Source organism: Urocitellus parryii, unplaced genomic scaffold (assembly GCF_045843805.1).
Source record: "Urocitellus parryii isolate mUroPar1 unplaced genomic scaffold, mUroPar1.hap1 Scaffold_95, whole genome shotgun sequence".
Taxonomy (NCBI): Eukaryota; Metazoa; Chordata; class Mammalia; order Rodentia; family Sciuridae; genus Urocitellus; species Urocitellus parryii.
The window spans coordinates 495,679-510,824 of record NW_027554244.1 but is presented as its reverse complement, the minus strand read 5'-3'; the positions used below and the strand labels follow the sequence as shown (position 1 = coordinate 510,824).

Here is a 15,146-nt window from a genome sequence, read left to right as displayed (position 1 = left end):
GCTCAGCAACTCAGTGAGACTCTGTCTCAAAATTTAAAAATAAGAAATGGTTGGGCTTGTATTTCAGTGGTAGTATGTAGGAGGGTCCTAAATTAATTCCCAGCACCAAAACAAACAAATAAGGACATTGCATTTGCATCTGAACAACAGGAAAGATATTTGAGAGCACCTCAGGAAACGGCCAGACCCCACCTATCTCAGGCTCAAGGGTGTAAAAGAATAAACTCATAGGAGAGCGTGCACGGCTTACACAGGGCCATACGGTCCAGGTGGACCCTGCTACTGTTTGAGCTGGTGGCAGATCTTGGCATCATCTTTGTGATGCTGGTTTTGCAGGAATGCAGAATACAAGAGTTTTGGGGTCATGGCTCCCTGGCCACCAGGAGGTAAGCAGCTCTGCTCTACCACATGCTGCACACTATGCTGCTGCTTCACCACAGGCCCAGAGTGATGGGGCCGGACAGTGTGTGGCAGGGTTGGGACCTGAGCATGAAGCCCCAGAAGGGTAGTGTGTGAAGCTGCGAGAGAAGTTAAGAGATGCCAGGAGCATGGCTCATCTACCAATGAAAACTGCAGGCAGCAAGCAGAGCCAACCCAAGAGAGTGGCCCTCTGGACTACCGATGGCAAAGCCCAAACCCTTTAGGGCCTCACCCACCCTGACAACATGCCCCAGGTGCCAGACATGGAGCTACAGTACTCAGTGTTTGCCTTGCTGGGTTTTGGTCTTTCTTTGGTCTGATCCTTCTGTGGTTTTCTCCTACTCCTCCTCTTCAGAATGGAATGTTCACCTTGTACCATTGGTATACTGGACATATGTAACCAGGTCTGTTGTTTTTTTAAATAGGTGCTCACAGTAAAAGTTGGCCCGAGTCTCAGAAGAATTTTGGATGTGTACCTGTGTTGCTAGGATTGAACCCATGGGATCCTAAGCACTAGCAAGTGTTCTGTCTCTAAGCTATTTTATTTTGAGACATGGCCTCGCTTAGTTGCCTAGGTTGGCCTTGAACGTGCAATCGTCCAGTCTTAGCCTCCCAAATAGCAGGGATCATAGGCATGTGTGCCATACCTGCAGCATCTTGGACTTGTGAGGAATGCTCAGACTGTCGAGACCAGGGGATTCTTGGAGACCAACTGAATGCATTTTGCATGGTGTGAAGGGCACCTGCCTCTGGAGACCTGGGGTGGAGGTGGGTGGGGAGTCTGGATCTCAGGCGCCCCCCAGAGGCAAGGTGTTGAAGCTTTGGTTCCAGGCCGATGCTGCTATTAATAGATGGTAGGAACTTCAGGAAGTGGGGCTTCACTGGGGGACCTGTTGGGACTTGTCTCCTCTCACTCTGCTCCCTGGCCACCACGAGGTAAGCAGCTCTGCTTTGCCACATGCTGCGCACCATGCTGCTGCTTCACCACAGGCCCAGAGTGATGGGGCCGAGCCACCATTGATTGAAACCAGGACCCAGAATAAATTGTTCCTGCTTTTAAGTTGTTTGTCTCAGATATTTGTCACAGTTGTGGAAAGCTGGCTAACACACCCCCTGGGGAGAGCAGAGACAGGCAGGGTGCTCTGCTCCACCTGGGAACCCAGGTGCCGTATCCCAGCCTGGACATCTTCCTGGGGAGGGAAAACTGCCAGTTCTCACTCTTGAGGTGGAGACAAGAACTGGAACAGAGGCCCGGAGCTCTACTACCTAGAGCCTTCTGCCCTCCATTCTCAGTGAGAAAATCTATCCCTTCCCCTCCCTGCTCCTCCAAGGAGTCCTGAAAGGAAACACCCTGGCCAGGGTCTTGGAGGGAGCCTGGCCCCAAATGAACGATGGGGCCAGGAAACCATGTGTATAAATATATAGGCTGTGTGTTTATTATATAAAGGCATCTGGTATGTATATGTCCATGCACAGTTCAGGAGCACGGCGGGCAGCCGGGCCCAGCACTGGGAGCAGAGCCTCAGCCTGGAGCAGGCTGGAGCCAGGTCCCTTCCCGGAGGCCTGGCCACCTTGGGCCATCACTGGAAGTCAAGAGTCCTGTTGCTGGGGACGTAGAGGGACTGAGTCTGGCAGCTGCGACGCGGCATGGCGTTGAGAACATCCACACTTTTGCAGCTGGAGCGCACGAAGCTGGTGCAGTCACTGCAGACATCCTTCAGGGTGCAGCCGTGGGCGTAGATGTGGGGGAAGTCCTCCTCCACACTTCGCCACTGAGGCCCCTGCAGGGATCTGGGGCGGGTGGGGACCCAGAGAGGACTGTCAGGCTGGGGAGCCAGCAGGGCTCACACATCCTGGGGGCCCTGCAGTCCCCTAGGCTCTCCTGCTGCCTGCCCCTCCCCTTCACCACCACAAACCCACAGAGTCCTGGGGAAGCAAAATGCCTAGCAAAAAGCATCCCAGAAGGGCTCTGGACAGGAACTGGAGTTCTGGGTCCTGACCACCCCAGCTCAGTTTCCATCTCACCACTATGCCTCCCCACCCCTCCAAAGCCATCTGAACTACACCTCCAGGGGGCGTCCTCACACAAGTGAGGCCAACCCCTGCTCCTGCTCCCAAGTCCCTGCAGAAGCCTGACCACCACAGACACCAGCACCCAGGCCAGGGAACACACTGGAAGACGTCTCTCCTTGGAGCCCTCACGGTTATGGCAGTGGGTGCCCTCTGAGGACTCTCAAAACCCAGTGTGTAGACAGGGATGTGTGCACACTTCTTAGAAGGCATCTTCATCTGCAACAGAGGGAGGCGTGGCAGGCCCCACAGGCACTTTGGCTCGATACCCAACAGGACCTCCTTCCTGTCATACCCCAACAGTGTCTTCTGCTCCATGAGAGAGGACTTCTTAGGAGTGGGAACTGTACCCCTTTATACCAGGAAGGGTGCAATGTGAGCCCTAGACACAATCGGTGTTCAACACCGGGGAGGAGGAAGTTGGTACTGTCGAGGGTGAAACTTGAGGAGGGTGTGAAAACAGGTGGGCAGAGGCCCTCCTCAGTGGGCTTGTTTCCAAGCTGAGGCCAATGGACACGATTCTGAGCGACACTGTCTGTTCACCTGAATGCATGCTACATGTCACCGGGCCACAAATGCAACGACAGATCTGGGGGAAGGCACTCCCAGGAAGGAGGCTTCAAGAGGGGCGACCTCCTCACATGGAGTGCTCACTGCTTCCTAAAAAGTCGAGCAGGCCTGGAAAGTGTAGGGCAGGGTCTGCCTGGAGGAAGTGATGGTGAGGTGCCTGTGGGGCTGGAGCGCTGGTCCATGCCCATCCCAGCTGGGAGAGACCCTGCAGATCCTAGGAGATCCTCACCTTCATGCTACAGGAAGTGCAGACGGCTCTGGAAGAGAACAGAAGAGGCAGTGAAGAGACCCAGGAAGGCACAACTGCCTCCAGGCCCCTGGGTCCCACCCCAGACCCTGCAACTATCCGTGCAATCTGCCTGATGCCAGGTGGCTCTGGGCTTTCACGGTTCACTCCTGGCTCTTTTTCTCCTCCTCCTGGTCTCCCACCCAGTGCCCCTCAGCCCCTCAGTTTGCTCCTGGTGCATCTGGCTGTAGTCTTCATGCATCCATACTGGGGTGTGCCAGACCTGCCTCACTGAGAAGCACCATCTAAGCACAGGCCTCTTGCTGAGATGCTCAGTTTCCAGCATCATTGAACATGCTTGTAGTCCAATGCCCAATGTTATATGGAAAGGTTTTCTTATAGAAGATTCAAACATCAGTGTTACAATTTATCCACCCACAGAGGTGATCTCTGTTAGCAATACAGCCTTCATCCTCCAAACTCTTATAGACAAATAACAAAATTATTTACAAATGGAAGTGAGGTACTGTGTAAGCTATTCTATAAAGATACACCAACATCTCTTCTCCATAGTGAGAGAAATCATCCAGACTCATTTTTTAGAACAATGGGCTATGTCCTCTGGAATTAATGTCCTACATTGATTTTTCCATCAACAAACCCCTGGGTTGGGGCTGCAGACTTGGCTCAGTATTGGAGCATTTGCCTAGCATGTGCAAGCCCTTGGGTTCCATCTCTAGCACCATATTAAAAAATAATAACAGGGGCTGGGATTGTAGCTCAGTGGTAGAGCACATGCCTAGCATGTGTGAGGCACTGGGTTTGATATATATATAAATAAATAAAGGTCCATCAACAACTAAAAAAATATTTAAAAAATAATAACAGCCAAACACAGTGATGTACACCTATAATTCCAGCAACTCGGGAGGCTGAGGTAGGAGCATCACAAGTTTGAGGCCAGCCTCATCAGCTTAGTGAGTCTCTAAGAAACTTAGCAAGACTCTGTCTCAAAATAAAAAAATAAAAAGGGCTGGGGATGCGGTTTAGAGGTAAAGGGCCCCTGGGTGCAATCCCTAGTACCAAAAACTCAACAATACATTATCATTAATTTAAAAAAAAATTTTAATTGTTGACAGATCTTCATTTTATTTCTTTTTTATATGTGGTACTGAGAATCGAACCCAGTGTCTCACACATGCCAGGCAAGTACGCTACCGCTGAGCCACAGCCCCAGCCCAGTTATCATTAATTTTGTTTTGTTTTTTTTTTTATTTTTTGTTTGCCTAGCAATCTCTGATTGGATACCAAGTCATTTTTTTTTTCTGGCGTATGTTTTGTTCCTTTTTATTTATTTATTTACTTTATGGTCCTGGTACTTGCGATCCTTCTGCCTCAGCCTCAGTTGCTGGGATCAGAGGTGTGCACCACCGCACTCGGCGATTCCCATTCTTCAGCTGTGTTCTGGGAAACAATGAAGAAACTTGGAAGCAGTTTGGTCCTTTCAGGTCTTTCCATAATGACCTGTCAGGCCTGGAGAAATGCCGACTCCAGTGAATTACTCTACACCTGTGTGGCAAGACCCGCCTGCCTTTCCACCCCATGCTCCAAAATCATGGCACTCCAGCGGTAGCTAGTGGACACCGACATGACACTTGGCCCTGAGTACCTATCACTTTCCTTTAAGTCTGCAGGTGCCCCTGCCACGTGGTACTGGGAATTGAGCCTAGCAGGGCTCTACCATGGAGAAACATCTCCAGCCATTTTCATTCACTAGGATCACAGTATGTGCCACCCTGCCTGGTTGTTCCACTGAATCTTTAGGACACAGGTAAGCGGACACTTCTGTAAAGGGCAGGACAGTGAACATCTCAGATGTGGCTAAATGAGAAATGCGTAAGTGCATGGCTGTGGGTGTGCTCCGACTAGCTTTATTTACAGAGCCAGTGGTGAGCAGATGGGCCCAGGGGCTGCCTGCCAGGGCCTGCCTTAGGATGGATTTGTCCCTAGCCATCTGCTCGCACCTCTCCTCCAGCGGCTCAAGGAGACCTCTCTGGGGGCTTTCTATGCGGCTGTGCCCTGAGGACTCCGCTGCCAGTCCTCCCTCCACACTAAGCCTTGCCTCCTGCCCTGAGGAGATCCTGGCTCAGACCCCACACCTAGATGCTTCCTGTGTGTTGACAGTACCCTGGAAACCACCATTTCCCATTCCGCCATCTTGTTCCAGCTGGAAGGTGCCTGTGACCCCATCTGGGTTGAAGGTCAGAGCCCCTTGGCTATTTATGTTTAATTTAAATAGAACTCAAAATTCCATTCCTCAGCCTACTTTTCCCCAAGACTACCATCTTCTGGTCTTTAGTCACAGGGAGGAGCACGGAGGGAGGAGGAGAGACCCTCACATGTGTCCTCCCGGCCTCAAGAAGCCAAGGAGATGCTGCTTCAGCACATACGTGCAGGTCTACAGGAAGGCTGGCATTGCTACTGAGAAGAAAAGCCCACAGAGTTCCTAGGCCAACAGGAGGGTCCAGGGCTAACCCACCTGCCAACAGAGCCACCACAAGCAGGTCAAGGGCAGACTCCTGCCCAGAGGGCCCCTGTGTGTCTGGCTAAGAGCCCAGGCAGCTTCCCACAACACATGAAGGAAATCGATGCCCAAGAGACAAGTCCCTATTTCCACTGAAGCCCCTGCCTGCTCTGCCCAGGAAGCCCACTGTGGGAATCCATGGGGGGAGGCTGAGTCCCACAAATCCACCCCTAACAGATGCAAAGGAAAAATACCTCCTCAGTGGCACTGACCAATCCCAAGGACTCAACAGCCACGGCAGGTGACAGAATATCCCACCATCACGTGGGTTGCCCACCGCAGGCCCACTCCTCTTCCTCCTTGTTAATTGGTAGCCAGGTGCACTGAAGGCTCACCTCTTGCAGAAGAGACAGGTGGGCGGCCAGGAGAAGAGTGGGAACTTGGCTCTGCAGCAGCAGCAGATCTGTGAGGGAAGAAGGCACGCTGGGGCTCAGCTGTGTTCACGGCCCACCAAGGTCCTGTCCACACTGGCCTGCCCCTGACCTCCCATCAGGAGAGATCCTACCTTCCCCCTCTTCAGGCTGCTGAAGAGCTCCTGGTCCTGGGCGAACTTCTCCATCTTGGCCTTCACCAGCACGCGACGCACACCCACCACCTCCTCCACAGTCAGGGCCAGGCTCTCCACGGGGTGGTGGACCTCCTGCACAGAGGGTCCTGCTCACGCAGCCCAAGAGCAGGGCCCCACCAGCTGCATCCCTTCCTGGGGCCAAGCACTCTGTGGCTTTCTGAAGTCAGACAGCTCCCGCCTTCTCTGAGGAGGCTTTGCTGCAGCAAGACTCCCCTGCTGGCTTTCCAGCTCCCGGTCCCCACCCTTGGCTGCCCGTGCTCCCCAGCTCCCCAGCTGCCTGAAAACACACACCCTGGGCTGATCCACACCACCAGAGGACAGGCTGTGGTGCACGCCTATCATCCCAGAGACTTGGGAGGCTGAGGCAGGAGGATTGCAAGTTCAAAGCCAGCCTCAGGCAGAGAGAGGCGCTAAGCAAATCAGCCCTATCTCTAAATAAAATACAAAATAGGGCTGAGGATGTGACTCAGTGGTCCAGTGCCTCTGAATTCAACCCCAGGTACCCCCTCCCCACAAAAGACTGCCAGAGTCCATTTCAAATCTTCCTCCCCTTGGAAGTCTTCAAACTGAGCTCCCTTTCCTCTCCACTGACCATGCAGTAGGTGTCCTGTCCATCCAGCATGGCACGGAGTCAGCCTGGTGCTACCTCCCAGTGCTCAGCACGGAACTCATTGTGGACCTCACTGAGCTTCACTCCTCTGTCCATGGGGTGGATTTCAGCTCCTTTGAGGGAACATATATAAAGCCCATAGCCCGGTGCTGGGCACACAGAGCTCCAAAGGCCAACTGTGTTCCCAGGGCCCAGCCTGTGAGTGCCAGAGACAGAGCTGGGAGGGCATCCTGTCTGGGTCTTCAGCAGGCCGTCCGTATGGGGCTTCGTGGCAGGGGAGAGGATCTGGACCCTGCTTTCTTCTCCACTTGGCCTAGAGCCTCTGGCTTTGGGTCCAGGCTCTGTGCCCATTGCCATGGCCAGGAGTTCTGCTGTCAGGTCAACCATGGCCTGCAGGCAGGGGAGGCACCGTGTGTGCCAGAGCAAGCCTGGCAGCCACCAGCTCTGATTTTGATAGTCAAACTTTTCAGAAGCACTTCCAGAATGTTAAAGCTGAATTTTAAAACATGTCTCTGATTCCTGGACCCAGAAGTGGTTCTCAATTCTTCTCCCCTTGGGAACACGCTGGATTTGATGACTCATGTGCAATGAATAGTGGAAGCATGGCTGAGACCTGATTGTCAAATACACTGCAGCTTTCACCTGGCCCTCTCCTGGTCCACTTGCTTGGGGGACGCAGCCACCATGTGGTGAGGATGTTCAGTGGTCCCCAAGGCTCTGAGTGGCATACCCCTAGCGTGAGAGAAGCTGTCTGGGCAGCAGCTCCTGCAGCCCCCAGACAGCCTTCAAATGACACTGCAGCCCCTGCTGATAACCCAACTGCAAGCTTGGAAGACACAGCCAGGGCCCTGACATTCAGAAGCTTTAAGGAATAACAAATATTGATTTTTTTCTTTTTTTTTGGAGTGGGGGCGTACTAGGGATTGAACCCAGGAATGCTGTACCACTGAACTACATCCTAGCCCTTTTTTTAATTTTTATTTTTACTTTTGGTTGGGATACCAGGGATTGAATTCAGGGGCACTGGACCACTGAGCCACATCCCCAGCCCTATTTTGTATTTTATTTAGAGACAGGGTCTCACTGAGTTGCTTAGTGCCTCACCATTGCTGAGGATGGCTTTGAGCTCACGATCCTCCTGTCTTAGCCTCCCTAGTTGCTGGGATTACAGGTATGCACTACTGTGCCTTTATATATATATATATATATATATATATATATATATATATATATATATATATATATATTAATATTATATATGTATATGGCATTGAAACCAGATATGCTTAACCACTGAGTCACATCCCCAGCTCTTTTTATGTTTTACTTTGAGACAAGGTCTTGCTAAGATGCTTATAGCCTCACTAAATTGCTGAGGCTGGCCTTGAATTTGTGACCCTCTTGTCTCAGCCTTCTGAGTTGATGGGATTACAGGTATATGCACTTCATCTGGGCTGGCCTTGAACTGTGGTCCTCCTGCCTCACCTGGGATTACAGGTGTAGCCCTCACACTTGACAATAAATGTTAATTTTTTATACCTTTATTTTGTTTATTTGTTTTTATGTGGTGCTGAGTATTGAACCCAAGGCCTCACATGTGCTAGACAAGCTCTCTACCGCTGAGCCACAACCCAGCCCATATTTTTTTTTAAATATTCATTTTTTAGTTGTAGGTAGACAAACAATCTTTATTTCATTTTTCTGTGGTACTGAGGATCAAACCCAGTGCCTTATGTGTGCTAGACAAGTACTCTACCACTGAGCCACAACCCCAGCCCCTAAATGTTAATTTTTAAAAAGCCAAATGGGGATAACTGTTTGGGGAGTAGGGTACTAGAGATCGAACCCAGGGCCTTGCACATGCTAAGTCATGCCTACCCGTTTATTGATTTATTTGTTTGTTTATTTTAAAAAATTTTTGTGCCAGGAATTGAACCCCACACTCTTAGCCTCCCTAGTTGAGGGAATCACATCCCCAGCCCTTTTTACTTTTTATTTTGAGACAGGGTCTCACTAAGTTGCTAAGACTGGCTTTGACTTGCAATCCTCCTGCCTCAGCCTCCCATGGCTGGGGTTACGGGCCTGTGCAGCTTGAGAAGGAATGTTAATGCAGGAACAGTAACTAACCCTAAAGGGACAAGGGTCACCGTCCAGTTAAAATCAACAGCACTGCCTTCCTTTCACACAGAACACTTTTCAAAGCATTTCCACACCCATTCTCAGAGGGGTGTCTTGCTGCCAACCACACCCAGCACCCCTCCACCTGCCTGAGTGCCTCTGAAGCTCCGTTCATTCCTGTCACCTCGCTTGATAGAATCATATGTTGACAGGTCTGGGGCGGGGGCCTCAGGACAGGGGTAGGCAGAATCTCTGCACCACCCTGCATAAGACTTGGTCTCTGCTGATAGACTGAGAACCAGGGAAATCTTGGCCAGGTTAGGGTCTCATCTCTCAGCATGTATGCTACACAGAAGGCCCAGGATGCAGCCTTCAGGGCTCACAGCTGCCTCAACTCACACACTCTATTCTTGGGGTCACAGTGCCAATGTGCTCCAGCAGGGGGCAGCAAAGACCAGTGTCCCAGACAGCACCAGCAGCACAACCCGAGGCTTCGGGGACAAGGCCAGACCCAGCCAGACCCCAGGAATGGAGCCTGGGTCTCCCTAGCAACAGCTGGTGTTCAGACATCATAAAGATTCACTCAAGAGGTCCCCACAGGACCATCACTCACCATCCACAGGTGCCTGGCGTCTGGTGCAGAAGCCTCAAGTCTGTCTGCTGAGCTCAGGCTGCTGAGCTGGGGAGAGCTGGGATCCGGCTGGGATTGGACACTCACAGGACAGGAACCTGAAAGAACACAGGCCTGTGAGGGTCACCTGGCGGAGTGCTGGTTGGAGGGCTGTGGGTGAAGGGGGTGGTGTGTGCCTCTGTGGGCTAGGATGATCAAGTTGAGTCAAGTAGAAAGCATGTCCCCCGTGTGGGGACCTGTACCAGGGTCCATGCCCTGAAGGGTCCTTCTACTGAGCCCCATGACAAGCCAGCATTAAGCCCCCGCGGAGCGGCAGGCAGTCTGAGCACTGGCAGGCACACACCAGGAGGGTCCCCTGCCCACATGTATGCTGGAGGCTCCAGGGCAAGGGAAAAGGGACAGCTGGCCCAGAGAGAGACCTGGGCAGCACATGGTGTAGAAAGGCCTGGCCCAGCCTCCGACCCGGAAAGGGAATCATCAGGACCAATGGGTTGTCCCGAGAGTGCCCAGAAGGCTGCAGGGCTGCTCAGGGGACCATGCAGGCCACCAAGAGGCCGGCCATCCCTGGGGGCTGACAACCCACTACCTGACAGCTCTCAGAAGAACTAACCCTGCCTGGCCGAAAGCACCAGCTGATGCTCTGTGTACTCCAGCGGGAAAGGAACCTGTGGAACGACCCACATGCCTACGAGGGACTCTTCTGTCCACAGAGAGGACTGTGAGCTGGCTGGTGTCTGGCCAGGCAGCTTCCCTGCTGTGTGTCAGCTGCCTTGAGATACAGTGAGGCTGGAGAATCAAGTTCTTGAGGAAATGTTTTATAGTAAATGAAAATGTCCTCAAGTGAGAAAGGGGGTGTCAGTGGGAGACTGAAGGTCTTATTGCAAGTAGCAGCTCCTGTACCCTCAGGAGCTGCCTGCTCAGGACGGCCTGGGCCTGAGCTGCCCTGGGCAGATCTGAGGGCAAGGTCAGGCAGGAGGTGGGAGCAGCACTTGCCCTGGTCTCGAGTGCTGGGTTTCCAGGTGTGCACGCTGCCTGCTCAGAGCTGGGGTGGCTCCGTCCCTCCTGGGGGCTGTGTGGCTGGCTGCAGGCCAGAGGCCATTTCATTCCAGAGCTGAGCCAGGTCATGCTCCGAAAAAGAGCAGTCCCGTTTCAGTGCCACCTCCCCACAGGGCGACTCTTCTTCCTGCAGACACGTCAGATAGCCCTGCCCTGGCCACGATGCTCTCAGTGCCCTGCCCATCCCTGACTGAGGCACCGGACCCAGGGGTGGTACGAGGTCCACAGACACCCTAGGCTGCCCTCCGCCCACTGCTGGGCTTCCCATCTACTAGAAAGTTCATAGCAAGTGCCTTAAAAACCCAACCCTCCCCTGAGGTCTTTAGAAAGTCCCGGAGAGTTGTACAGGAGAAAGCTGAGCCCACCAAGAGGACCACCACAGGAGTCATCTCCTGTCCTCTTGGGAAGGGGAGGGCTGTGGTCAGAGGGCAGCCAGAGTGACAGCTTTTCTTATCAACCAGGGACTGATTAGCCTTCTGGCCCCAGATGATGGGTCACATCTATTCTCAGCTTTTTTTTTTGCTGTGGGAAGAAGTGGTCCCAGGCCACTGTCTCAGCATCCCAAAGCTACTTCTGAGCTGCCAAGATGGGATAAGGGCCCTAAGCCCCCCTGCCACCACTGGCCAGTAGCCCTGGCAGTGGATGCCCCACCCAGCTGAGCACTGTGGCCCCCTCTGGTCCTCAGGAGCCTCTGTGGGCTCTGACCTCAGATGTGGTCATCTCCTCCATCTCAGCCAAGGTGGGTGCCTTGAGCAGGACTCGGGGTCGCGAGTGCTGCACACTGCTCCCAGCATCGGGAACGGACAGGTTGATGCAGGAAGTGGACTTGACATCGCCAGAACAGACACTGAGGATACAGGGCAGAGAGCCGAACCCTGGGAGGCAGGAGGCCAGGTAGGTGGGACGTGAGTGGGGAGGAGGCGCACAGGACCCGTGTGGCCAGCCTGGTAGACAGGGTTTGGCTTAGTTCCCTACTTTACAGAATGGAAGCCTGAGGGCTCGTCAGTCACTAACAAATTGGACACCCAACCCGAGGCGCAGTGCAGGCTAGCCCCTCAGAGACAGAGTACAAGGACTGCAGATGGTCTCCACTCTGACTGGGAAGATCAGGTCTCAGACATCTGAATAAATGCCTGATTTTCCCAGACCCCAAAACTTCGGTTTTATTTTGTTTTCTGCCTAATTGTTGAAATTTATCATAGCAAAAAGTACAAAGTCAGGTCAAAACCCAGAGTAACGTCAGGACACCTTGAACTTCACAAGGCCAGACTACAAACTGGGACGTCCTCTACCCAGGATCTCGTGGAGCCGACACCGACTCCTGATTTGTGGAGTCACCAGGGGAAGTGGGGGACTTCATCCAGGGCCACCTGGGGTCTCTTCTCCCATCACCCCTCCTCTTGCTCACCACGGGTGCCCAAGCGCTGGTCCCCCACAGGGCGCAGCCTCCGCTCCTGCTTGATTTCTTCCAGGATCTTCTTATGCAGGGTCCTCTGCTTCTGTGGCAAGGGGTGCAGCCTTCTCTCTGAGACCTGCAAAGAGGATGAAGCATGAGGTAGGAGGGACTTAGACAGTGACAGGGGACGCTCAGGAGTGGGGAGATACTCAAGGTTCACAGGACACAGGGCGCTAACTCTTGGCTCTCCAGGAAGGAGTGCTACCCAAAAGAGCTCTGCCTGCCACAGGCATTGGGGGAGGTGACCAGCACCATCCTTCTAGAAGGACGGAGGTCCGGGGCCCATGCCCAACCTTCCAGCCAGGAGACAGGGAGCAGAGCCCACCCCATGGTTCGGCAGAGGTATGCTCAGGCACCCCTTGCAAGTGAGACACAGGACAGCACCAGGGCTGGAACGCCCTGTAGGAGGCACAGCATGGGCACTTGCTTCAGCGGAGGCCGGGAGAGGATAAAGTCCAGGATAAGCTCATATGCATCCTTCTTCACTCGTGGAGGGATGTCCTCATCGACCTGCCGCAAAGAAGCCCCAGCTCAGACCGGGGCTGACCTGAGTTTGTAGGGGTTGTCTGCTGGTGACTGGGAGGGCTCACTCAGCCCCTGACACAGCCTGGCCTTCATTTCTGACCTGCCTCTGATGGCATCGGCTCCCTGGGACCAAGCTGTCTCTAGGACAGGTACATGGCAGGTAGTCAGCTACCACCTCCAGTACTCACACCTCTAAGCCCAGCCATTTGATCTCTGTCTACCTTGGATTCTTCTAGAAAGGAGCTTGCTAGTACCCACCTCAAAGGGTTGTCACGGGAATGAATGAACCTGTTCATTTAAAATTCTAAGAGTAGCTGGGAGCTGTGGTACACGCCTGTAATTCCAGCAGCTAGGGAGGCTGAAGCAGGAGGATCACAAGTTCAAAGCCCGCCCTGCAACTTAGTGAGGCCCTAAGCAACTTAGTGGGACTCTCAAAATAAATAAATGAATGAATGAATGAATAAATAAATAAATAAATGGTGCTGGGGATGTGGCTCAGCAGTAAAATTAATGATAATCATAAAGTTCCAAGAGTAGCATCAGCCCACGCCAGGGCTGCTGGGTGCTCCTTAGGTGGAATAGCCCTGCAGCCTCAGTTCCAGGCCTCCAGGGCGATCTCCGTATTCCCCATCTTCTTGGTCAAACTGTGTCCCCAACACAACATTGAGCTGTGGGGCCCGAGGGCCACACCTGCCTTACTCATGATCTGTGTGCTGTAAGGGGCTCAGTGTTCAGCCTAAGGAGCCAGGGCCCCCAGCAGAGGCGGGCAGGAGCTCGGCGCTCACCATGACCTTGCGCAGCTGGTAGTTCCTGGTGCGGATGTCCTGCATCAGCATCTCGAAGGGGGTGAGCTGGAACTTGGTGGGCAGGGGGTTGAACTCTTGCTTTCTGCACCTTCTTGAGCTTTACCCCATGGCGCAGCTCCCGCATGAGCTGGACCCACAGCCGGGCCTGCCCCAGAGACAGACAGGGCCCTCAGCCTGTGCAGCCTCCCGGCACAGCCCTGGGGTGACTCTCCTGTCTTACCCAGTCTGTGTGTCCCAGGTTGTCCAGCTCCGCCAGCGGCTTCTCCACCTGAGGCTCATCCTCCCCCAGCTTCTGCAGCATCTGAGACCACACATCTGGTTAGTCCAGAGAAGGTGGAAGGTGGCAGACATGGGACATGGGCTTCCTCACCACACGGCTACTGCTAACCAGCTGAAAGGGGACCTGTGGAGTCCTGACCCAGGCTGTGGGGCTCGGGAAGATGTCTGGGAGAACCACGCTCTCCACCTCGGAACCAGACAGGTACCTGTCCGTCAGCTCTAGGTGGCTCCTTCTGGGTAGAGGCTGGTGAGAATCTAGTACCCATGTGGCACCTCCTCCCATCTCATCCACATACCCCAGGGAGGTGTGGCAGGGGTGGGAGCCCGGATCTCAGTGCACACAACACCTCCTCAGGGGCACCTTGGCCGGCTATGGCCCACACATTCTCCTGAGACATTCACAGCTGCTCCTCCACCACGATCCCCACGGGAGGCCACATGGAACCCAGCACCTCAGAACCTGCAGCTGGACCTGCCGCAACATGGCACAGGCTAGGTCCTCAAACTGTTTGAGCAGATGGTGGTGGGTGCAGGCCAGTGTGGTTGCCAGCAGGTACGGGGGGGGGGATCATTCCCAAACCAGGAAAAATGCCAACATCATGGTGAGGGCCAGGAAACATCCTGGCATTAGGGACTGTCAGGTGACTGTTCTGGGCTGAGAATTTAGGGAAGGCTGCTGGACTAGCTGCCTCAGTTGCCCTGCATCTCAGTGGCAGCCTGACTGCTCTGACTCCCCTGTCCTGAAGAAGCATCTGCCCTTCAGTCCACAGCCACTCTTGACCAAGACAGAACCGGTTACCCTGGCTGCACCCCAAACTACTTGCCAAATGGCTCTGAGACACTATAAGAATTACTGCCAGCTCAGAGAAGCACAAGGCATGCCATTCTAACAGCAGTCCCCAGGTGGGACCTGGCCAGCCCAGTGGCACAGGGCAGGAGGGTGGCTCTCCCATCCTGAGCAGGCTGCTTCTCTCCAAAATGCCCACCTAGACTAGCACAGCTGCACCCCACCGAGGGACCTGTCTCTGTGCCCCCTACCACCAGTTCCCTGAACTTCAGGCCAATGGCTTGACGTCCAGAGTTGTGTGTTCCTGCTGAAACAGGAGCCTTGCTGTCTGGGTGAGAAACTGAGCAACAAGACACAGGCTAAGTTCAAGGAAGGAGGAAAGCATCAGGACCACCAACTGTCTGTGGAGTCGGGAGAACACCCCTAGGATGTCAAGGAAG

At 53.7% G+C, this 15,146-nt stretch overlaps 1 protein-coding gene and 1 pseudogene across 1 annotated transcript in view; both read right to left on the bottom strand.

Annotated features, from left to right (window-relative positions):
* The window catches only part of LOC144253110 (ribosome quality control complex subunit TCF25-like), a 43,433-nt gene extending 42,291 nt beyond the window's left edge, over positions 1-1,142 (bottom strand). The window contains 1 exon segment of the mRNA XM_077795013.1: positions 1,068-1,142. Within this exon segment, the coding sequence (XP_077651139.1) occupies positions 1,068-1,142 (75 nt within the window).
* An 858-nt stretch (positions 1,143-2,000) lies between these two features.
* LOC144253109 (protein spire homolog 2-like) overlaps positions 2,001-15,146 on the bottom strand; it is a 28,494-nt pseudogene continuing 15,348 nt past the window's right edge.